This window comes from Anolis carolinensis, chromosome 4, assembly GCF_035594765.1.
Source record: "Anolis carolinensis isolate JA03-04 chromosome 4, rAnoCar3.1.pri, whole genome shotgun sequence".
NCBI classification, from domain to species: Eukaryota; Metazoa; Chordata; class Lepidosauria; order Squamata; family Dactyloidae; genus Anolis; species Anolis carolinensis.
In genome coordinates this window covers 250,578,293-250,604,121 of record NC_085844.1, presented here as the reverse complement: position 1 = coordinate 250,604,121, position 25,829 = coordinate 250,578,293, and the positions used below count along the sequence as shown (strand labels likewise).

Below are 25,829 nucleotides of genomic sequence, written 5' to 3'. Positions count from 1 at the left end.
CGAAGGGGTGTGGCTCCGCCCCCCGCCTACTGCAATACATCGCGCAGGGGGCGGGGCTTATAGTACGCCGCGCCTCCTCGGTGACTATGGAAACGCCTCTGAGGGAGGGCGTGGCCAAAGAAGGGGTGTGGCCCCGCCCCCTCCGCCTCTTGGAACGCCTCGCCCTGTTGTGTGTGAGGCTGCTCCAGTTGCCATGGCAACACCTTTGGCAGCATCCGAGGCCTTGCGCGCCCAGCCAGGCCTGGCTCGAGTATTCTAAAGGCAAAACCCCTCTGAAAACTGCAAATCCCAGGGTTCTTTAGCTTTGATCCATTGCAATGGACGCCTTGGGTAGGTCTTTATCCTTCTCTGCCATACAGTGTTGTTGTTCCACAACAAATCCCAGAATTCCATACTTTTGCGCAGGCCTAGGCCTTGCCTCCAAGTGTTTTGGGCTGCAGCTCTCACAACTCCTAGCAGCACCCTTTAGCAAAGAAGGCTAAATAAAGACTTTTGAGTTTGCAGTTGCAAAATCAATCAGTGAGGGCATCTGCATAGAGGTATTTATTTATTTTATTTGCTACATTTGTATGCCGCCCTTCTCACCCTGAAGGGGACTCAGAGCGGCTTACGAATTAAATTTACATACAATATTATATTATTAGCATAGTACAATACTGGTAATAAATTACTAGGTTGTACTGTATCAATATATTGTAATATTATTAGTAATATTACATGTAAAATATATATAATTAATATTATTATATTGTATTATTAGTATATCATATTACAATATAATATTCTGAATATTATATCTATATACAATATAATTATTATATATTATTGTAAATTATATTGTATATGTATGTATATATATGCATATATATGTGTGTGTGTATATATACAGTAGAGTCTTATCCAAGCCTCGCTTATCCAAGCCTCTGGATTATCCAAGCCATTTTTGTAGTCAATGTTTTCAATATATCGTGATATTTTGGTGCTAAATTCATACAGTAATTACAACATAACATTACAGCGTATTGAACTACTTTTTCTGTCAAATTTGTTGTATAACATGTTTTGGTGCTTAATTTGTAAAACCATAACCTAATCTGATGTTTAATAGGCTTTTCCTTAATCCCTCCTTATTATCCAAGATATTCGCTTATCCAAGCTTGTGCCGGCCCGTTTAGCTTGGATAAGTGAGACTCTACTGTATATACATCTTTACGTTTTATATATAAAACTAGCATAGCCTGGCCTCTGTTGCCTGGATGCACCCTCTTGTTTGGGAGGTGTTAATTGGCCAGTGATTGTTTCTTGTCTGGAATTCCCCTGTCTTCTGAGGAAGGTTCAGGTTGAGAGAAAGGGCTGTTCTCTGTTGGAGGCAGGTGTGAATATTTCAATTGGCCACCTTGACTAGCATTGAATAGCCTTTCAGTTTCAAGGTCTGGCTGTTTACTTCCTTGGGGAATCCTTTGTTAGGTGTTGGCTGGCCCTGATTGATCATGTCTGGAATTCCAGTTTTCTGAGTGTTGTTCTTTGTTTACTCTCCTGATTTGTTTTTTAATATTGGTAGCCAGATTTTGTGCATTTCCATGGTTTCCTCCTTTCTGTTGAAATTGTCCTCGTGCTTCATGTGGATTTCAATGGCTTATCTGTGTTGTCTGACATGGTGGTTGCCCTGAATGCTCATACTCATCCATCAATCTCCCTCCCTCCTCTGTCCCTCTCCATCCCTTTTCTAAAGAGTTTTGTGTTTTACCCCTCAACATACTTTTTTTAGCCTTTTAGCTTTTATGTACATGATTCTTTGGGACTGTACCCCACTTATGCTGATCTGTGACCGCAATAAAGATTTGATTTGTGGTTGTTAGAGTGGTCTAGCATTTCTGTGTTTCCAAATAATATCCTGTGTCCAAGTTGGTTCATCAAATACTCTGCTGTGGCTGGCTTCCCTGGTTGAATTAATCTGTAGTGCCTTTCAAGTTCCTTGACTGTATTTGGGCAATGCTGCTGCATTTAGTGGTCCCTATGTAGACTTTGCCCCCAGGCAACAGAGGCCAGGCTACCTCTATGCAGATACCTTCACTGACTGACTTTGCATTTTCATGGCTACTCAATGCTATTCAAGCTTGTTAATTGCAACATCCACACTTGCTTTAAACAGAAAAGGGTTCTTTCTCCCACCCTGGACATTATTCCACAGAGATAAACTTGGCAGACAGAGCTCCCATGACCCCCTTTACATCCTGCTGCAGTTTGGCAGAGGACAGACTAAGAACGAAGGGACTTGCAGTACCTTCATTCACTTCCCGACACCACTACAGCTGCCAGGAATAACAGAATTGAACCAAACTTGGCACACATAGCCCATATGACACAGTTGACACGCTACTGCAGTTTGGGGTAGGACACACCAAGAATTATGGAATTTGCAGTACCTTCACCCGATTCACCTCCCACAGACCATTGCGACCCCCACGAATGACACAACTGGACCAAACTTGGAACAAAGATGCAAGTTTACACCCTGGAGTGGTGTGGGGAAGGAGGTCACCAACCAGAGGCACAGCATTGGCCAGATACGAATCAAGGAACATGAAAGGCACTGCAGACTAACTCAACCAGAGAAATCAGCCATAGCAGAGCACCTGATGAACCAACCTGGACACAGTATATTATTTGAGAACACAGAAATGTTTGACCACTCCAACAACTATCATGTCAGACTACACAGAGAAGCCATTGAAATTCACAAACATGTGGATAACTTCAACAAAAAGGAGGAAACCATGAAAATGAACCATGAAAATGGCTACCAGTATTAAAAAACTCAAAAATCAGAACAGTAAATAAGAAGCAACACTCTGAGACATGGGAACTAGGGGCAGTTAACAAAGAATGCCCCCAGGCAGAAAGTAGCTAGTAGATATAGCCATTCAATATATTCCCACAGATATATATATAAACATTCCTTGCTTAGTTTCTCCATACCTCACAACCTCTGAGGATGCCTGCCATAGATGTGGGCGAAACATCAGGAGAGAATACTTCTAGAACATGGCCATACAGCCCGGAAAACATACAACAACCCTGTGATCCCGGCCATGAAAGCCTTCGACAACACACCAATCAGAAATATTGTATATTCACAGCCTTTAGGAAATAATATCCCCTGATGGTGCAGCGTGTTAAAGCGCTGAGCTGCTGAACTTCTGGACCAAAAGGTCTCAGGTTTGAATTGGGGGAGCGGAGAGAGCCCCCACTGTTAGCCCCAGCTTCTGCCAACCCTAAAGATCAAAAACATGCAAATGAGAGTAGATGAATAGGTACTGCTCCGGCGGGAAGGTAACGGCGCTCCACGCAGTCATGCCGGCCACATGACCTTGGAGGAGTCTACGGACAACACCAGCTCTTCTGCTTAGAAATGGAGATAAGCACCAACCCCCAGAGTCAGACACGACTGGACTTAACGTCAGGGGAAGCCTTTACCCTTTACCTTAACTACCACCAATTCCTCAATACTTTATTTCCCATACCACCATACTTTACCACAGCAACGCGTGGCCGGACACAGCTAAGAGAGTGTGTGTGTGTGTGTGTGTATATATATATATATACACCCCACTTGCCTAGTTTCAAACAGACCTCACAACCTCTGAGGATGCCTGCCATAGATGTAGGTGAAATGTCAGGACAGACTGCTTCTGGAACATGGCCGTACAGCCCGGAAAACTCACAGCAACACAGTGGTTCCTGGTATGAAAGCATTCAACAACACAATCAAAATATGTGCTTGCCTCCCCGAGAATGGCACCCTTTTATGGACCGAAAAGCATTCCAAAGAAATAGCAAGACAATATAGAACACTGACTTTAATTAAACAATGATAAAATGTTCAAGGTAAACTTCGTAGAAACAAAAACTTTTCATTTCCAGTATAAAATAAAACCCCTCCAAAAACAATTACTCCTTTTAAAAGGCTCAGTTATCATTGTTTGCTTTGGTCTTCAGCTTCACATCCATGAAACTCATTTTAAAAAAAATGAAACAACAACAAGAACAAGAAGGAATGCCATTTAACAAAAAGTCGTATCAAAAACATTAAACAGAGTTTTGACATCAACAAGTCTAAAATATATAGCACCAAGAAGAGAAGGGGAAGAAGGCCTTTTGGAAACATCTTTGTGACATTATTACTCTTTTAGGTCTTTTATTTTGCTTATCCTCCTTCTTTGGAGGGTTTTTCAGTCATTGCTATTATTATTTTAAAAATAAGGAATTGCAACAGAAAAAAGCTATCTCTTTTTTCTGGCAAAACTGGCTGTGGCATATTTGCCGTTCTGGAAAAAGGAAGTACAAAAGCAAAAGGCACTTATGCTTGGTTTGTGCATGATTGTCATATTTCTTCCCAAACAATATGGCACATCTAGTCCAAGCTCAATGGTTTACTTGTGGTCCCCACTCAAATATTTATTGGCATGATGCTGGTCTTTTAATCCTTTCAAATGATGCCAAACTTGATACACTTTGTTTCTCTGCCCAATTATTTCAGCAAAATCAAAGATACGGGGTTGCCTAAGATGAAAATACTTTTTAAACTATGGGGCTATTTACCTGTTCTGCATTTTAAGTCTGAACTTTAAAGAAGCAATCTAAGGTGCAAACCAAGAGGGTTTTGGCACCGTAACTCCTTCAAAGTTCTCACCGAAACCCAAAGCACTCCCATTTACATATTCAAAACGCAAAGAGAGATTTCTATTGACCCATTTCAATATTCCTGCTATGAGTATCATCCTTGCAGTTCTTTGCATATTGAGATTTGATGTGCAAAAGCTTGTCTCAGACAGCCTTCGCGAAGGCAGTGGTTTGCAAAACACCTCCCTGAAGATTTGGACAAACAAATTAAATCAAATTAGTCTAGCAGTTGCGCCTTGGTGGATGTTGCTATAAGAAAGCATCCTTCTCTTTTGTGGAGATTTTTGATCCCAGGTAAATGGGGAAGAACTTCTGCTAGGAGCCAATTCCATGCTATTTGAGGCAAAATATACATTTTGGTGTTTGTTCAATCAGCACTAAGCAGAGCTTTGGAAACCTGACCCGTTTTCCAGGGAATCCTTGGGCAGGAGATCGATCCCAAAGTCTTAGCCGAAATCTGCTGCTCTACAAAGCGACAACCCCATTCGAAGATGAGGATTCAGCACCTTGGAGAGTGCCTCCAAAGCCTGCATTAAAATCCAAAGCCCTATTAAACAATCGTCCAAAGTAGCTGTCTCCAAAAAGGCATGCAAGGATCACAACCCCAAAACTTCCAGCCAATATGATACTGGATTTTTTAACAATCCTTTGCGGCACCAGAAGGATCACAGGGAGCAAAGGGTTATTGAATTGGTTTTCCTCACTGGTTACTCCCAAACGACAGCCTACATAAAAAGGAGTAATGGTATACCCACAGATCTTTTGTGTCACAATCAAGCAAGCGTTGCCTCAATGCAGGTTATTAGCAGAAGAAGAATAACGTTTGAATTACCTGGGCAGATACCTGCCCATCAAAACCGACAAAAAAACCCCCAAGGGTTGGATTTATCCCTCAGAAGAGGGGCTCCGTTTCAGGATCAGTCTGATTGTTTTGTATATTTAAAAAAAAACAGCAGTCAAGGTAATGTTCATCAGAAAAGAAACGAGCTTAACGTTCATGATGAAAATAGCAGCACCTGTCGGGACCAGACCTGACATCCCTCCATTGGAAGCCCATTCTGGGCAAAGGCACACAATAACAGACAGCGAGATGGTTATTTTTCCAAGTTAAAGACAGTTTTCCAGTTGAAGGAATTGTACAATTTAAAAGTTGGATAAAAAGATTTCCTTGGCATTCTTTGGCAAAAAAAAAAATTGGTAGAACTTCCTTTCGGCGAATGAATGCAATGGTGTTGTCGCCCTTCGAAGGCTGAGGTTGCAAAGGTTGCTCAATAATTATTCCAGCTAAGTCTCTCTGAAATTCTGTGAGGCTGTATCAATCTCGTAAGGAAATTCTTCATAAACAGCCCCTTCTCCTATATGCAAGAGAAATCGGAATGAACGTGAAATATCTCCTTTGTAAGACATTCCTAAAATCATTGTGTTAAAAGCATTTCTTAGAGATTACTGTACTTTTAAAAAGTACATCCCAATGTATGAAGCAGAGGTGATGATTTTTTTTGTTATCTATTCTTTCCCTTCTGTCGAGTATGATTTATTGCTTAGTTGTGTTTTGGTTCAATTCCTTTCCAGGAATTTCAGTACTTAAGTCCCATTTCCCCTTTTAAAAATGTTGTTAAAATTGTTTAAAATATAGAAAGAAAAGACGGAATCAACCATCTCCTTTTGGTTTTTCTAACGTGTATAGTGTATGAAACACAAGGTGTTTGGAACATCGCTACACCATTAGTTTCTTGGATCACTTTTCCTTGAAAGAACTTGTGTTTTCTTTTCCCCAGTTCAAATTTCTTGGCTTTGCCCAGCCAAATCCCCAAAAAAGTTGTCTTCAGAGACAGAGAAGTATTTCGTATAATGGATGAACGGAGGAGTTTTTGGATCCCTGATAAAAGGAAATGTTTGTGGAGGTCTCCTTTGCAAGCGGTCCTTTCCTTTGAGTTCTTACGGGTGGGAAATACATCACAGTGCAAACAGAAGGTAGCACATGTCTCCAGTTCATCCTGGTCCTTTCTTCCCTCCCATAATTGACTGGTTGAAGGAGGCCCCGGAGAGCCTGGCTCTCTAGTCGCAGGCGAAATAGTCTTTGAGTGGAGCAAAGAGATGGCGGATGACCGGCACACTCCAGGACCGGCCCAGCAGCTTCTGGCGAGCTCCGCGACCCATATTGGACACGTCTGTGTAATGGAGGGGGAAGCCAAAGATCCTGGGAAGAGCAACAAACCAAAGGATTAGGTTTCAGAACTTTGAAATTACATTTTCTAAACAGGGTTATTAGCTCTGGCCTAACCACTGTAAAAGAATTAAGGGCGTAGTGGTTAATGCTATGGGAGTCATTGATAGGTTGTAGTTATATTGAGTAACTTTGATGAGAGTTGCTGAGACTGATGGTGTTTTGGAAAATGTGTTGAAGAATTACTGCTGTGGGTAGTGAGAAACCCTATTTTGGCAATGGGGTATATGACAGCAAAAAAGGAAATATACCAGCAAATTATAGATGAGTTGCAGTACCATGTAAGTGCAGCCACTCTATATCCTAATTCAGAGACAATCTTTTATGTTAGCAAGTCATTTTAATATTTTAACCCTTCCAAAATACAGAAAAAGATTCATCCTTGCAAAATTCAGTGTACTACTTTCAGCCTTATTAGAGGAGAGATATAACAATGTCCCCTATGATACACGTTTATGTCCTCTTTGTGTTGGCTCAGTGGAGACGATAAGTCATGTACTGTTATACTGTTCCTTCTACAGTGACTTCAGACATACTCTTATCCACACAATTCTACAAAACGTTTCTGGAAGAACTGATGAGTTTTACATACTCTATTTGCTGACAGATCAGAATCCAATGGTTTACAATTTTGTGTTGCTTGTCAGCAAAAATGACACCATAAACTTAGGGGAATTAGTGTTTGTTTTTATGTATTATCGATATTTTTGTCTGATCTGGTGATTGTAATAAATTATTCATTCAGTGAGAAACAAGTTTGTATATTTTGTATATGCTTTGGTCTACTGCTGCAACGAAGGAGAAAGAAAAGACTTCTTGCTTATTTGGGAAAAAAACAAAAGTCTTTCCATATTTGACACTATGCTTTTTTTTGAGTCGGAATGTCATCCAGGGTCTAACTTCTGGCCATTCAGAGCTGGAAGAATCCAGATCCAACCTACAGCACCCGGGATTCATTCTCTCCCAGTCTTCCCCTCAAGAACTAACCCAGGCTGACACTACTGAACTTCCAAGACCTTCCTTCATGATTATTTAAGCTCACTTGCACTGAACACTTCCTCCTCCAGAAAAGCTCAACCACCTTGGATTTGTCCATTAATTACACTTGGAATAAGGTTTGGATCCTTTGCCAACGTCGGAACCACCAATATGGCCAACACCACCTGGTATCCATTGGCAATGTCCCAGCCAAGTGTCATGGTCAGCTGTGTGTGCTAACTGGAAAATGAAGTGCATGAAGCCAATTGACTGAGCCTGCAAAAGACCTGGGATTGATTTGATACTGTTTCTGTTCTGCTGCTGCAGAACCAGTTTGGACAAGTTTTCAGTTGCTCACTGAGTACTGAGAGGCCTTGCTATTTTGAGGCCTATTTGCTGCTGAGAAAAAAAAGAGAAGAACCAGGACTCTTTTCTGTATTTTTCTCTGAAGCAGATTTGTGGACTTCTGTAAGTGATCAGAAGGACCACTGTAAATACTACTGTTTTTGATCTCTTGGAATCAGTAAAGTTCCTATATTTTTCTTCTGCAAACCTGGGTGGCATGCTATACAGGTTGTTGTACAGGTGATTCTGGATTGCAAGCACACGTAAGTGCTTCCATTTTATCATCATCAATCCGCTATACCAAGTACTAACCAAGGCAGGTGCAGCTTGGCTTCCAAGATAAGCCTGGATATTAATTCCCACACCAGGCCAGATTAACCAACAATCTCACTCCCGGGCAGCTTCCTACTTTTCCATGTTCCTACACAAAATTCAGATTCAGTGGAAACTTCCAAGGCCATTAAAGACTGGATTTGGGGGAGGGGGAAATTGTGCATTAGTTTAACCTAACACACAAAGAACTATTCAATTCAAAATTTTTAAATTTTGTGTTTGCTTTCTTTTAAATTGATCAAAGCTCTTTACCCTTCCCTGCCAAAGCTATAGCTTCACCAAGCTATAAGTGCCATGATTCCATAGCATTCGTCCATAGTAATTAAAGTGGTGTCAAATTGACGTAATTCTACAGTGTAGATGCACTCACAGATGGCAGAGTCGCGTCCATGTACAGCCAGCCCTTTGATTGCATGCTCAAGCAAATGGCTTAGAGGATGGTAGGAGCTTCAAGTCACCAGCAAATGAACTCAAAACATATGCCCCAATGAATATTCCCATCTGTGCAAATATCCACAGCCCACAACCTTTTTCAAGAACCCCATCTGAGACTGCTACCACACACATATAATTATCTTTTCCCATATTCTCTATACTTTCCAAAGGCTGCTTCTCACCTTTCCAGCTCCGTGCACCACAAGTCGTCGTCTTTGCCGTTCATGCGCACCGGGAGCATCTGGGCTTTGCCTTGCCTGATCGAATTGGACTTGGTGGTTATGGTCTGGACCTTTTTCAACTAGAGAAGAGAAGAGTAAGAAAGAAAAAAAACCATGAGCCCCTTGTAGATTGCAGAAGGCACATAAACAGTGGGTGCATAGGATACGATTTCAACCCTTTTATTTTGCAGACGGGACCATTTCAAACAAGTATTTCCCTTTCAGCACTGGTAGAAACTTCTCTATATGTAGGTAAAATAATCCAGGGAATATCCAAAGCAAAACAGATCCCACAACGGTCATTGTTGAACATGGTTCCTTATAGTCGTGTCCCCCTTCTCTCTCCATCAGAGGAATGTCGAGGTGAGATAGATGTGCGATTTATAGTTTTCCCAATCACGTCCTCCCTGGATACGCTACACACTAGACTGAATGTCTCAGTCAAGCTGAAATAAACTCATATACAGCAGTGTGCTTATCAGTTGTCAGCAGAGAGTAACTGCATTATCTTCCCTTGTCCTGCTCACTGTTTAGGAAAACTCTGTGGATGTATTGTTTTGTGTAGTTTTTAAATTGGTATTTATAGTTTAAAGCAAACTGATGGTGTGTGTCTGTAATGCAGCAAGTAATCCAACATTCTAGTAATGCAAGAGTTAACTGCATAGAGTAGAGATTTATTGCTAGAGGGAAACAGTGAGAGATTGGCAGCAGGACATTCCTCATTGCTGTGGAATGTGGGAGGCACAGAAAACAGCTCCCCATGTTATGCTCTGGCAAGACTATGTAAATATTATAAATTACTGCAATAAAAGATAAAATCCTCTGGTTTCAGCTGACAGCCAGGAAGTGTGAATTTATCACTGGAGAAGGAGGTAAATTGAGACAGAAGGTGAACGAGTCTCAATTTAACCATTTCTTGACAAACTCTGATTCAGTTTTCATTCAAACTCAGGAAGTTTTTAATCTTGACATGTTGCTCTATGTATAAATATACAAACACAGATCAGGATACCCTGTTCCCTCGTCAGTCAATGGTACATACAGCGATATACTCACGACATAGGTAAAACAGATTCATGAGCAACAGATATCGGCAACAGACTTACAGCAAGACATTTTGCATGGGAAGAGAGAGAGCACTCAGATCCTGCGCTCTTTTATACCCACTGCATGCTCGTCATCCGCCAGGGACAAAAGTGAATGATGCAACTCTCGTCATGAATGTCACATGGTCATGACTCAGCCTTTTCCAGCCATGTCACCAACCACTTAATCATTCAGCATGTCTGTGACCACATGTCCATTAGAACTGTATTTTTACACCAGTTTACACAACAAGATTACAATAAAATTCAATGTATTCCTGTCTAGCAATGCAGTACAAGGAAACCACGTTGGGGGCTTTCTATGCACTGTTTTTGTTGGGAGTTATGGTTTGTGTGGTGTGAAATGTTCACTCATTGTTTAAAGCTAATGTGTGCAATGCTTTGTATAGCATTCCAGTAGAGCAATAGAGGTAGATTAATTGGCAGAGTGACATTGTATAGTTTCTGCTACGGACATAAGTCACTGAGAAGGAATGTGAGCGTAGACAGTTTTATAGATAATGTTCTTTGCTAGTCACCATCAACCGAGCTGGACATGTGGGTGAGCTTCTCCAGCTGTGCTTTGTAAATAGATGGAATTACTGCAATAAAAGATAAGAACCGCTGGGCACGGCAGGCAGACAGCTAAGTATGTATGTATGTTCATGTATCTAAGCAGATCACTAGATCGCCGACAGAGGGGAAATTGAGACAGAGTGCTGAATAAGTCTCAATTTAACCCTCGCACCGACAGTTTTCATGTTCCCACAGCCAGCCAGCCAGAAGATCTGACTAATGGTCCATTTTTTGGAAACAACGCATAGGAAGAACACTATATTTTTTGCTCATGAAGCAAATGAGGTAGCGATATTTCAGTCTAACTGGGAAGAATACATAGGTGGGAAGAAAGGAGTAGGAATGAGAGGCATGGGCAGAAGATCAAGCAGGACTGCATCTCCCCCCCCCCTCCAAAAAAACCCACATTATCCTATTAACTGCATAAACATCAAGCTACATTGTAAGAGGCTAACTCGTGGCTCTTCTCCTCTTTCCAGATCTCCAGAGGAAATACTCAGAATTGCAAACGGAGTCAAAGAGCACAACGAATTACCTTGGCTGTCCTACTATATTCCAAACAATCCTGAAGTTCAAGTTTATCCGTCTTGGAAGCAACCAGTGGCCTACAAACAAGGAAGGAAATCTCATTAGATTCTCGTCCGCTCTCTCTTTTTGCCAGCCACCTTCTACGTTTGCAATTTCACAGAATATCCTGGAATAAAAAAATGTCACTTTTCCAACCTCTGTGCACATAAACTTGATCCTAAATCCCAATCATGGATCTTGATGATGTGCAAGAATGCTTCTATGGGATTTATGCCCCCCAAGCAGGTCAGCCTCTCAAAATCATAGCACATAATATGTATTATTATTATTAGTACTAGCTGTGCCCGGCCACGCGTTGCTGTGGCGTTGTCTGGTGGTGTTGGTGAGAAATTGTTGAGGTCGTGGTGGTATTGAATGTCTGTTGTATGGTTGTCTTTATGTTTAGTATGCATTTGGTTGTTTGTGTACTGTGAAAGTGGTGAGGGTAGAGGGGGTCTATGTACCTGTGTAGTATTGTATAGTATTTATACGTTGTCCATGTGTTGTGAATGCTTGGATAGTAGAAAGAGTTGGGCTGGATGGCCCTTAGGGGTCTCTCCAAACTCTTGTGCCTGTCCCCTGGGCTGAGTAGGTTGCTAGGAGACCAAGTGGGCGGAACTTAGCCTTGTAACTGGCAGCAATTGGATAAAAACAATTATTCCTCTCCCACTAATTAGGACTTTATTTTTCTTTTCTTTTTGTTGTATCAACCTAGAGCCGTGGATGATGGGTTGTGTTGTCAAATTTCGAGGTTGGGGGGCCTGTAGTTTTGTTGTTTTGTCCGCTGCCCTGATGCCATCACTCTTTTATATATATAGATTAGTATTACAACTATCATCATCATCATCATCATCATCATAGCACATAATATGTATTATTATTATTATTATTATTATTATTATTATTATTATTAATAATAATAATAATAATAATACCCTACTTTATATCTCCCGAAGGGGACTCAAAGTGGCTTAACATAAAGGCATTAGCACGCAATTTAAAATATACAAATATACAAACATCAAAATGTAATTCAATATAATCAGTATTAAAAAATGCACAGTTGAAAACCATTCAAACATATTCAATGCATATTCAAAGTTAAAAACCACAGTATAAATATAACAACAAAAACAACAGCCACACACACTTATGAACATTTAGTGTCCAGAAGGGTAGTGGGTGCTAGGGCCAAAAAATATCAAAAATACTTTAAAAATAATTATAAAATTAATATAAAATAATAAAGATGAAGGTGTTTAAGATCTAGTCAGGAGCTGCTGTGGTTTTTAATTCTGAATATATTTGGATGGAATTTTTAACTGAATTTTTTAGTGTTGATGAGTTTAATTCTGTTTTAATAGTTGTATATTTCAAGTTGTATGTCAAGCCACTTTGGGGAGATAAAGCAGGGTATTATTATTATTATTATTATTATTATTATTATTATTATTATTAAATAATAAATACAGTAACATAATAAAAATAAAAATTCCAATTTTTGTATCTATGTGCTGGAAAATTACTATAGTAATATAGCTTCTCCAGCTTTCACCCAGCCAATAAACGAAAATCTGTTTTGAGTGTGAAGGAGTTCAAAAGCAAAAGGAGCTACTGAATATGCATTGCTCTTAAATCTTACTATATCCAATGTGATTGCTGATTAGATCAGTGCATGTCACCCAAAAGATCCCAGCTGGATTGATATGAGATTGATAGCAGATAGAAAAACTATGTATCCCAGATTACCTGTTCATGCCAGGCAGGTTGCCCCAAAAATACCGCGCTCTGTGTGCAGCCGAGACCTTTATCGCGTCAATCATAACCGGGTTACACTAGAATAAAAGAAGTACGTATGGTGAAAGAGAAGTCAAAGAAAATGGTTAGAAGTGTTACATCAGGCATGGGAAAACTTTGTCCCTCCAGCTGTTTTGGACTTTTACTCTTACAATTCTTAACAGCCAGTGAGAAATCACAGAGACGATGAAATGAAGCTCTTTTTTGCAACAGGGACTGTGGAGTAATCCATGCGATTGCTTTTTAATTTATGTTTTCTTACCTCCAGAAAACGGGAGATGTCCCTCCTGTCGTTGACCCTCATGGCGACGACGTTCTCAAACAGCCAGAAAAAAGGCCGCTCTTCTTCGGGTTTGGGGCGCGAATAGTTGAGCAAGTGGTAGAATTCGAAGAAAAGGCGTCCGGTCCCCTCTGCAAGAAAGGAGAGAAAAGTGAGGTTCAAACTGAGCAACTTAAGATGCATCTACACCAGACATGGGCAAACTTGGGCCCTCCAGGTGTTTTGGACTTCAACTCTCACAATTCCTAACAGCCTACCGGCAGTTAGGAATTGTGGGAGTTGAAGTCCAAAACACCTGGAGGGCCCAAGTTTGCCCATGCCTGATCTACACTGTAGAAAGAATTCCATGAATTCAATGTAGATGCACTTTTAACAATCTAACAAAACACTCAAACTCAATATTCGGAGGGTCCCCATTTGGTGAAGGGCATCGCTTACCATACAAGCCCTTCCTGGCTGGATTCACGATGGAGAGGTCGTTGCAAGGGCTTCCGCCAATCACCAAATCAAATGGACCCCATTCGTCAATCTACAGGGGCAGAAAGATCAGAAGGGATTTCAAGCTGTTACAACACCAAAGTGGCACCATTCACATCTCCATTTCTTTTTTACTCCATACTAGTTGTGCCCGGCCACGCGATGCTGTGGCAAAGTCTGGTGGTATGGGAAATAAAGTATTGAGGAATTGGAGGTAGTTAAGGTAAAGGGTAAAGGTTTTTTCCTGATATTAAGTCCAGTCGTGTGTGAGTGTGTGGGTTGGTGATCATGTGTATTTGTAAGTCGAAGAGGTGGCATTGTTTGTAGAGTCCTTGGAGGTCATGTGGGTGGTATGACTGTATGGAGCGCTGTTAGTTTTGTGTCAGAGGAGTACTGATATTTGGTTGTTTATTTGGATGATATTGGATGTAGTGATATTTGGATGTTTTGGAACTGTTGGGTTGGGAGAAGGTGGGGTAATAGTGGGGGTGGCTCCGTTTTTCGAATTCAAACGTGCGACGTTTCATTGGAGAACTTGAGTAAGTTAGCGGTTGAAGACGCTGCGTCATTAGGGGATATTATTTCCTAAAGGTTGGGAATATACAATATTTGTGATTATTGGGTGTTTTTGTCTGTTGGAGGTAAGTATGAATGGTGTCTAAGAGATGTTGTAGGTGTTGTGAATGGGGATAGAGTACGTTATCATCGGTATATTAGAGTTGTATAAGAGATGTTGTAGGTGTTGTGAATGGGTATAGAGTACGTTATCATCGGTAATTAGAGTTGTATAAGAGATGTTGGTGTTGTGAATGGGTATAGAGTACGTTATCATCGGTATATTAGAGTTGTATAAGAGATGTTGTAGGTGTTGTCAATGGGTATAGAGTACGTTATCATCGGTATATTAGAGTTGTATAAGAGATGTTGTAGGTGTTTTGAATTGATATAGAGTACGTTATCATCGGTATATTAGAGTTGTATAAGAGATGTTGTAGGTGTTGTGAATGGGTATAGAGTACGTTATCATCGGTATATTAGAGTTGTATAAGAGATGTTGGTGTTTTGAATGGGTATAGAGTACGTTATCATCGGTATATTAGAGTTGTATAAGAGATGTTGTAGGTGTTGTCAATGGGTATAGAGTACGTTATCATCGGTATATTAGAGTTGTATAAGAGATGTTGGTGTTTTGAATGGGTATAGAGTACGTTATCATCGGTATATTAGAGTTGTATAAGAGATGTTGTAGGTATTGTGAATGGGTACAGAGTACGTTATCATCGGGATATTAGTTGTATAAGAGATGTTGGTGTTTTGAATGGGTATAGAGTACGTTATCATCGGTATATTAGAGTTGTATAAGAGATGTTGTAGGTGTTGTGAATGGGTATAGAGTACGTTATCATCGGTATATTAGAGTTGTATAAGAGATGTTGGTGTTTTGAATGGGGATAGAGTACGTTATCATCGGTATATTAGAGTTGTATAAGAGATGTTGGTGTTTTGAATGGGTATAGAGTACGTTATCATCGGTATATTAGAGTTGTATAAGAGATGTTGTAGGTTTTCTGAATGGGTATAGAGTACGTTATCATCGGTATATTAGAGTTGTATAAGAGATGTTGGTGTTTTGAATGGGGATAGAGTACGTTATCATCGGTATATTAGAGTTGTATAAGAGATGTTGGTGTTGTGAATGGGTATAGAGTACGTTATCATCGGTATATTAGAGTTGTATAAGAGATGTTGGTGTTTTGAATGGGTATAGAGTACGTTATCATCGGTATATTAGAGTTGTATAAGAGATGTTGTAGGTTTTCTGAATGGGTATAGAGTACGTTATCATCGGTATATTAGAAACGTTAGGATTGTATGATGATGTTGTTGTTATTATTATTATTATTATTGAGAGGCTGGGTGGCCATCTGTTGGGAGTGCTTAGATTGTGTCCTGCATGGCAGATGGTGGGAGGTGTTAGCTGGCCGTGATTGTTTAGTGTCTGGCATTCCTGTGTTTTAAGAGTGTTGTTTTTTATTTGGTGTTGTGATTTTCAGCTTATTAAAATATTCGGAGTCAGATTGTGTTGATTGTCATGGTTGATAGCATATATTTAAAATATTGAGTGTTAAAATGGGTTGGATATTGTAGAAGGGAGAGTATATGGAGATAAATAATTCGGATGATGGGCGGGCGCTAGGTCCCAGGGGACAGCTTTTTCCCATTGCCTGCCTTCCGTGTTGCCGGTGGCCATTATACTTTCTGTTTCCCTCCCGGGCATGGCTACCGATGGTGCGTTGTGGGTTCTCTCCATGTGGAGCTCCGTGAAGTGAATTTGTGTTGTTTCAACCTTAAGGCGTGGATGATGGGTTGTGTTGTCAAATTTCGAGGTTGGGGGCCCTTTACTTTTGTTGTTTTGCTCGGTGCTCGAATTCCATCACTCTTTTATATATATAGATTTCAGATGCAAAGTGATTGACAAAACAGCCAAGTTCCCAATCTGAATACTCATCTTGCATTTCTCTTGCCCACAAACTACTTATTACTTCCTTATTGCCCACAAACTACATTTCTCTTGCCCTCCAAAACTACTTATTTCTCCCCAGGTTCCTTTCAACACTCACAGGCATGCCTTTTCGCAACCCAAAAATGCCAGAATGCCAAAGAAAGAAGCTGTGTTGTTCAACATTAAAAAAAAAAAACACAAATGGACTTATGTTTTGTTTGTTTATTTCTTGATATTTCTGTCCATCCTTAATCCCATCCAAGTGGGTCCAGAAACACAAATTGGGTCCCATCTACATTGCCATATAATGCAGATTGAAACCGCATTCTAAAGTCATCTCAGACCAGAGCTTTCCAAACTATGTGTCACAGAACATTTGTGTGTCAGCTGCAGGTGTGCCACGCAAATGTCATGAGAAATGACAATAATCTTATAATCATACAAATCATACATTTTTCTAATGAAAAAAAGCTTCCATAAGATATGCTGTTTTCCCATACATTTAATTATTACCATTCACATATGTGTTGGTATCTTTTGTAAGGCGTTGGTTTAAACTCGTTTGCTAGTAAAACTGAATTCCTGTGATGTGAAATGATGCATGTCTAAAAAGTAGTGTTGTGCTTTTGTATGGAATTGCTGTTCGTTTTGTGTAGTTCCATTTGTTTCATCTCATTTTTGTATTTGTTCCCGCTAAAGAAAATGGGGTGCCTATACGAACAGAATTTTCGTCTGGCTTACAAAAAACTGAAAATTTTCAGACCATTGGCTTCAATGGGAGGCCTTCCGAGGCTCACCCCTGCCCCCAGCTCGGTTTTTGGGCGAGAGGAGTGAAAATCGCCACACATTTCGACCCCTTTTAGCCCACCAACTTTTAAAACGTTTGGGTCTTCCCCAGAGTACTATTGTTATTAATAATATTATTATTATTAACACCCATTGGCACACATTAGATGTCATGGAGAGGCACTCCTCTCTCAAACTCAGCTTAGGGTCCCAGAATAACTATTGTTATTAATATTAAGACCCATTGGTACACATCAGATGTTATGGAGAGGCACTCCTCTCTCCGATTCAGCTTAGGGTCCCAGAATAACTATTGTTATTAATATTAATATTAAAACCCATTAGAAGACATCAGATGTCATGGGGAAGCATTCCTCTCTTAGACTTAGCTTAGGGTCCCAGAATAACTATTGTTATTAATATTCGTATTAAGACCCATTAGAAGACATCAGATGTCACGGGGAGGCACTCCTCTCTCAGACTCAGCTTAGGGCCCTAGAATAACTATTGTTATTAATATTAATATTAAGACCATTGGTACACATCAGCTGTAATGGGAAAGCAACCTTCTATCAGGATCTGCTTATTATTACGGGGTCGAAATGAAAGGAAAGCGAAAGCAAGCACGATGACTGTGTGGCTTTCATTTTTGTGTCGCCTCTCATTTCCTACGAAAATGTTATCATTCATTTTGTGTAGATGAATGGTAGAAAATAAACGATACATGAAGGAAATGAAGGAAAGATTTTCTCTCACATCTCTACTAAAAAGTGAATCAACAAAATGAAATGCTTAGAAGGCTTAACACTGAATTTCATTATATTAATCTGCACTGACCATAATAATGCTGCATATAATTGCATGACATGGCAGTGTAGATGGGGCCATGGTGCAGGAAGTTCCAGTTAGGACAAAGGCCAGGACCATTGCAACACAGAACATTCAGTTCCACCAGAAATCAACAATTCCACCAGAAATCTCAAGCCAGATGTTTAGGTCCATGCATAACATGTGTTTCCTTACGTTTCTCTTAGTGATGTTCCTGACATCGTGGACATAGGTGATGTTTCCTTCGTGCCGCACGGTCCCCACGGCTATGGATTCTTCGCAGATCTCAGAGGCAACGTATTTCTCCACCTTGATGCCCAGGTCCCTCAGGACCAGGTAGCCTAAAGGGTCAAACCACAGCGTCAGAAAAGACCCTGAAGACCATCCAGTCCAATCCATTTCTGCCAGGAAGGAAGGGACAATCTTCCAACAAATGGCCATACCAGCCTGTTTTGGAACCCTTCAGAAGACATTGATTTTCCAGTGAACCCCAACTCTAATTCTGATTTGTTCCATCAAATATATATCCTGGGTCACTTTATGCAAATATGTCTCCCATTTTCCTATAAAATGCCTGGTTCTTGAGTAAGCTTTCCTTTGACATGTTTCACTTCTATGGGAGTTCTGCATCCCTAACCCAAGCAAATGTAGAGAATATAGAAACACTCTCAAGATATGATGTATCACACATAACTTCCAAGTATTATTTGGTTGACTGGAGATGGAAGAAGGTGCTGGACATGAGAAGCCTTTAGGGCAATCCATCCTCTAGATCAGCATTTCTCAACCTGGGGGTCTGGACCCCTTGGGTGGCGGGTCAGTGAGTGGCACTTCAGAAAACACCTATTTCCGATGGTCTTAGGAACCCAAATCCCTTCAATATTTTATGTTGGCCATGGGGTTCTGTGTGGGAAGTTTGGCTCAATTCTATCATTGGTGGGGTTCAAGGGGCTCTTTGATTGTAAAAGGTAAACATTTCTCCTGACATTAAGTCTAGTCGTGTCCGTCTCTGGGGATTGATGCTCATCTCCATTTCTAAGCCAAAGAGCTGGCATTGTCCATAGACACCTCCAAGGTCATGTGGCTGGCATGACTGCATGGAATGCCGTTACCTTCCCGCTGGAGCAGTACCTATTGATCTACTCACATTTGCATGCTTTCAAAATGCTAGGTTGGCAGAAGCTGGGGCTAACAGTGGGAGCTCACCCTGCTCCCCGGATTCAAACCACCAACCTTTTGGTTAGCAAGTTCAACAGCTCAGCAGTTTAACCTGCTGTGCCACCGGAAGCTCCACATTGTAGGTGAACTATAAATCCCACCAACTACAACTCCCAAATGTCAAGGTCTATTTTCCCCAAACTCCACCAGTGTCCAAATATGGGAAGATTGAGTATTCGTGCTAAGTTTCGTCCAGATCCATCATTGTTTGGGTTCACAATGCTCTCCAGATGTAGGTGAATTACAACTCCCAAACTCAAGGTCAATGCCCACCAAACCTTTCCAGTATTTTCAGTTGGTCATATGAGTTCTGTGTTCCAAGTTTGGTTCAATTCAATTGGTGGAGTTCATAATGCTCTTTGATTGTAGGCTAACTATAAATCCCAAATGACAAAATCACCCCACCAAACCTCACCAGTATTCAAATTTGGGCATATCGAGTATTTGTGCCAAATTTGGTCCAGTGAATGCAAATACATCCTGCATATCAGATATTTACATTACGATTCATAACAGGAGCAAAATGACAGTCATGAAGTAGCAATGAAAATAATTTTATGGTTGGGAGTCACCACAACATGAGGAGCTGTATCAAGGATTATAGCATTAGGAAGGTTGAGAACTGCTCTAGAATCCTTGAATGACTTTACCTTCTTCACCTGCATCATATATTTGGTAGTGACCCTTTGGAAGGTGGAGCAATGTGGAGCAAAGTCAGACCTATCTATGGCCACCGTCAAGAGTTAACCCCAGGGTTTTGAACCTAGATCCCCAAAATATGATGCCTTTGGATCTGGAGACACAGGATTCCAAACCCAGCTCCCAATCTTTGGATCTGAAGGTAAATTTGCCGCAGCCAGACTTACCTGTAGCGATACCGTCAAAGAGAGAAAGGACTCTAATTGGCCGCCGCTGGGCTGCTGGGATGGCGGGGTAGATTTTGGGTGCTTTCTATATGATGGAAAAGCAGAAGAGAAATATATGGTGACTACACTCATTGACACCATCCTCAGAGTTGTAGATTTACACCAGGCATGGGCAAACTTTGGCTCTCCCTCCAGGTGTTTTGGACTTCAACTCCCAGAATTCCTAGCAGCCTACCGGCTGCTAGGAATTCTGGGAGTTGAAGTCCAAAACACCTGGAGGGAGAGCCAAAGTTTGCCCATGCTTCGAACTACGATCCCCGGTCTACAACTTACGTATTCCTGCCCTCTCTCGTTGGTGAAGAACTCCTTCAGACGCGTGTTCCAGTCGTGCCGCCGCTGGAGCAAGCCGTGCTGCTTCTGGGGCTGGCACATGTAGCAACTCCACGGTTCCTCTTCCCGGGCTGCATCTGCCGCACCTCGGCCCACCAAGGTGTTCAAACAGTCCACGCAGAAGCACCTGCGACAAGGTAGAAAACACCATTGGAAACGCAGACCCATCTTCTGTCATTCTTCCAAAACTATCTCAGTTTTGCCACAGATATCGGTGCCTGTACATCAGGGGTCCCCAAACTAAGGCCTAAGTCTACCTGGTCTTTGGAGGTCTCTTTGCTTACCTATGGTCTTATGAGATCATCTAGATGGTCTTTGAAGGTCTCTTTGCTTACCTATGGTCTTATGAGATTGTCAAGATGGTCTTTGAATGTCTCTTTGCTTAGCTACGGCCTTATGAGAACATCTAGATGGCTTTTCGAGGTCACTTTCCATACCTATGGTCCTATGAGACCGTCTAGATGGTCTTTGAAGGTCTCTTTGCTTATTTATGGTCTTATGAGATCGTCTAGATGGTCTTTGAAGGGCTCTTTGCTTAGCTACGGCCTTATGAGAACATCTAGATGGCTTTTGAAGGTCACTTTCCATACCTATGGTCCTATGAGACCGTCTAGATGGTCTTTGGAGGTCTCTTTGCTTACCTATGGTCTTATGAGTTCGTCTAGATCAGGGGTCCCCAAACTAAGGCTCGTGGGCAGGATGCGGCCCTCCAAGGTCATTGACCTGGCCCCTGTCCTAAACTTTAGACTTAGGGTTGAGCTAACTCTACCTGGTCTTTGGAGGTCTCTTTGATTACTTATGGCTTTATGAGATCGTCTAAATGGTCTTTGAAGGTCTCTTTGCTTAGCTACGGCCTTATGAGAACATCTAGATGGCTTTTTAGGTAACTTTCCTTACCTATAGTCCTATGAGACTGTCTAGATGGCCTTTAAGGGTCCCTTTCTTTACCTATGGTTTTATGAGATTGTCTAGATGGCCTTTGGGGGCCCCTTTCCTTAGCTATGGTCTTATGAAACCATCTAGATGGTCTTTGAGGTCCTTTTCCTTATCTATGGTCTTCTGATGGCCTTATGAGATCATCTAGATGCCTTTGAGGGTCCCTTTCCTTACCTATGGTCTTATGAGACCATCTAGATGGTCTATGGAGGTCTCTTTGCTTACCTATGGTCTTATGAGATCATCTAGATCAGGGGTCACCAAATTAATGTCATTGACCTGGCCTCTGTCCTAAACTTTAGACTTAGGGTTGACCTAAGTCTGAAATGACTTGAAGGCACACAACAACCACAATCCTAATTTTGGACAATTTCATCACCCCTCCACTTAAAGAGTTTAAGGACCCCTGTTCTACATACTGTTGGACCAATGAAGTTGGCACCACTATTAACTACCATGGCTCAATGCTATGGAAACATGAGCATTGTGGTTGGTGCACACTCTTTTGGGAGAGAAGGACTTTGCAAAAGAACTTTGGGGGAGGACTGCAAAACCACAACTCCTGGGATTCCAAAACATCGAGGCATGGCCATTAAAAGGGGCATCCAATTGCATTCATTAAACAGTGTAGCTCAGGCATGGGCAAACTTCAGCCTTCCAGGTTTTGTGGACTTGAGCTTTTACAATTCCTAACAGCCAGAAGGAAGTTGGGAGTTGGAAGTCCGAAACAACCAAAGGGCCGAAGTTTGACCATACCTGGTGTAAGATGCATGCTTTAACTAATGCACAGCAATTCCAAGTCCCTAATATTGGGAGAAAGATAGGATAACAAATAAAGTAAATTAAAATATTAAAAACAGTGTGCGTAATTATTGTAAAAAGAAACAAATAAGCTTACATTTGTTTTTATTAGATTTCTTAAAATATATTACATGCCAAACTACATTACAAAATCTCTGGGGAGGATGCAACGGAATCAGATCAAGCAATTTTGAAATTAGATAACAACTCAAAAAGAATTTAAACATATGAAACAATTGAAAAATTCACATTGTGGGCGACTAACGAGTCTCTAGACTGTAGAATGAGTGCAGTTTGACTGTAATTTAACTGGCATGGCTCAGGTTATGGAATCCTGGGAGTTGTAGTTTGGTGACACATCTGTAGGTCTTGGGAATTGTAGTTTGGTGAGGAACCAGCCCTCGGAGAAGGCTCACCGTCTTGGAAACTACAACTCCTGGGAATTCATTCATTGTAGAATGAATGCAGCTTGACTGTACTTTAACTGCCGTGGCTCCGTGCTATGGAATCGTGAGAGCTGTAGTTTGGTGAGGTATCAGCAGTCTTTGGCAGAGAAACCTAAAGATCTAGCAAAACCACAACTCTCAGGAATCCATAGCATGGAGCCATGGAAGGTACATTGTTGAGTCGGGTATATATCTAGAACTTTTCCAACTGCTCTAAGCATTGTTCTGGGTTTGCTAAAAATAACAAGACGTCATCTGCAAATAAGTTTATTTTATGATCAATATATTTTTAAAATTTTATGCCTTGAATTTCAATATTTCAACTTATTAATTCAAGTGGTGTCACACTGCATTCGTTTGTCATTGTCCATCCATCCATGGAAACAGAATACAAAATATAAACTCAGTAGCAAGATCCATGACTTGGTTCAACATCAGCAAGTGAGAGGACTCAGTTTGGAAAAATAAGGAAATAAATAAAACAAACATTTGAAAGGTTCAAGTGAGAAGGTGCCAAGTTTAGCACCTGAAACAGGGCTGCCCACCTGAAACAACTGGCATTGTCACAAAGGAGCAGCTCAGTTCCTTCGCAGCAGATGCTGCAGTAGGTCTGGTACCCATCTTCGTCGTACATGTAGAAATACTCCAGGAACCGGTCCTAAAGAATAAGGATAGGTTCTGAACTGAACAAAGTTCTTCCATCAAGGGTAGAATCCAGAGAAAGTGAACAGCCAAAAGGCTAAAGAGAGGGTTGGACAAACACAACAAGTGCCAAGCAGGGAGGAGACAATAATGTCAAATAAACAGCAAAAGGGAATGCCCCATGGGTCTAGATGACTTTACACGAATGCCCAGATCATGGGACATAAGCAATATGAACTTGAACTCTTAGCATGACAAAACAGCTATGATGCAATATTATTATTATTATTATTATTATTATTATTATTATTATTATTATTAAACTTTATTTGTACCCCGCTAGCATCTCCCGAAGGACTCGATGTGGCTTACAAAGGCCAAGGCCTCAACACACAATATAACAATACAAAACAAAAGGCAAATTAAAAACAATTAAAACAGTATAAACAACAAGCAATAAACAATACGCTAAAACACAATAAAACTGGGCCGGGCCAGAGTAATGGGTACAAGATTAAAAGTGCTGATGTGACAGGTGATCTATAAGGCTTCTAGGGCAAGTGCAGAGTGCGATATACGATCTTAGTTCTAATAAAGTGCTTATGGGACTTGGTATTGGAGATTTCCTATTAATCTGGGAAGGCACATTGGAACAGCCAGGTCTTCAAGTTCTTTCTGAAGACTGCCAATGTAGGGGCCTGTCTGAGATCCTTGGGGAGGGTGTTCCAGAGTCAGGGGGCCACCACAGAGAAGGCCCTGTCTCGTGTCCCCACCAACCGCGCTTGCGACGCAGGCGGGATCACGAGCAGGGCCTCTCCAGATGACCGAAGTGAACGCATGGGTTCGTAGACGGAGATGCGGTCACGGAGGTAGGATGGTCCCAAACCGTTCAGGGCTTTGTAGGTAAGCACCTGCACCTTAAATTGGGCTCGGAAAGTAAATGGCAGCCAGTGGAGCTCCTTGAACAGGAGGGTTGACCTCTCTCTGTAAGGGGCCCCAGTTAACATCCTGGCTGCCGCTCGTTGGACCAGCTGGAACTTCCGAGCTGTTTTCAAGGGCAGCCCCACGTAGAGCGCATTACAGTAGTCCAGTCTGGAGGTGACCAAGGCATGGACCACCCCGGCCAGATCAGCCTTCGCGAGGTACGGTCGCAGTTGGCGCACGAGTCTCAATTGTGCGAAGGCCCTCCCAGACACCGCCGACACCTGAGCCTCGAGCGTAAGCGATGAATCCAAGAGGACTCCCAGACTGCGGACCTGTGGCTTCAGGGGGAGTGTAACCCCGTCCAGCACAGGTTGCCACCCTATACCCCGGTCAGGATTACGATCGACCAGGAGGACCTCTGTCTTGTCGGGATTGATCTTCAGCTTGTTCCTCCTCATCCAGATAGACACAGCAGCCAGGCACTCGTCCAGCACCCGAGAGGCCTCCTTGGAATTAGGTGGAAAGGAGTAGTAGAGTTGTGCGTCATCTGCATAGAGGTGACACCCAACTCCAAAACTCCGGATGACCTCTCCCAGCGGTTTCATGTAGATGTTAAAGAGCATGGGAGACAGAATAGAGCCTTGCGGGATCCCACAGCTCAAAGGCCAGGGGTCCGAGCAGGCGTCTCCCAGCTTCACCATCTGGGATCGACCCTCCAGGAAGGATCGGAGCCACGACAAAACCGTGCCCCCGAGACCCATCCCAGAGAGTCGTCCCAGAAGGATACCATGATCGATGGTATCGAAAGCCGCTGAGATGTCCAAGAGAACCAACAGGGTCACACTCCCCCTGTCCAGCTCTCTACGGAGGTCATCCACCAAGGCGACCAAGGCTGTCTCGGTGCCGTGACCAGGCCTGAAACCAGACTGTGACTGATCTAGGTAGTTGATGTCATCTAGAAAGCCCTGGAGCTGGGAGGCAACCACCCGCTCCAGCACCTTACCCAGGAAAGGGAGGTTGGAGATTGGTCTGAAATTGTTCAACACCGTGGAGTCAAGGGAAACCTTTTTAAGGAGTGGACGAACCACAGCTTGTTTCAGGTAAGATGGAAAAAACCCCTGCTCCAATGATGCATTAATGATCAACACAAACCAATCAACCAGCCCCTCCCTGGCCGATTTAATTAGCCAAGATGGGCAAGGGTCCAGAATCAACGTGGTTGCCCTCACAGCCCCAAGGACCTCCATCACGTTCTCAGGAAGAACAAGCCTAAAAGAATCCCACAAAATTGGACAAGCAGATGCCACAGAGATAGCCACATGCAGTGTCCTGTTTTGTCTTTTAAGAACAGCCTTAAAACACTATGGTAAGTAAATTTATTTCGTGTCAAAAGCATTGCATAATAAATTTAAAAGTGATAAAAATAAAGGAAATCACAAGCAGCTAAATAGGTAAGTAAATGAAAATTGCTTTACTTCAGCAAAA

The 25,829-nt window shown here is 41.8% G+C and overlaps 1 protein-coding gene and 1 long non-coding RNA gene across 3 annotated transcripts in view; one reads left to right on the top strand and one right to left on the bottom strand.

Annotated features, from left to right (window-relative positions):
• Positions 1 to 117: 117 nt before the first annotated feature.
• LOC134298561 (uncharacterized) lies at positions 118 to 19,106 on the top strand. The gene is made up of 3 exons (XR_010005673.1): positions 118 to 330; positions 11,363 to 11,696; positions 18,328 to 19,106. It is a non-coding gene; the product is annotated as an uncharacterized LOC134298561 (long non-coding RNA).
• dnmt3b (DNA methyltransferase 3 beta) overlaps positions 6,617 to 25,829 on the bottom strand; it is a 69,486-nt gene continuing 50,273 nt past the window's right edge. The window contains exons 14-23 of one of the 2 annotated variants that reach the window (XM_062977592.1): positions 23,324 to 23,436; positions 20,539 to 20,722; positions 20,206 to 20,290; positions 18,317 to 18,462; positions 13,966 to 14,056; positions 13,510 to 13,658; positions 13,200 to 13,285; positions 11,419 to 11,488; positions 9,184 to 9,302; positions 6,617 to 6,883 (exon numbers count right to left, since the gene is read on the bottom strand). In XM_062977592.1, coding sequence (XP_062833662.1) covers positions 6,742 to 6,883; positions 9,184 to 9,302; positions 11,419 to 11,488; positions 13,200 to 13,285; positions 13,510 to 13,658; positions 13,966 to 14,056; positions 18,317 to 18,462; positions 20,206 to 20,290; positions 20,539 to 20,722; positions 23,324 to 23,436 — 1,185 coding nt within the window. In that variant the 3' untranslated portion in view covers positions 6,617 to 6,741. 2 annotated transcript variants of the gene reach the window in all.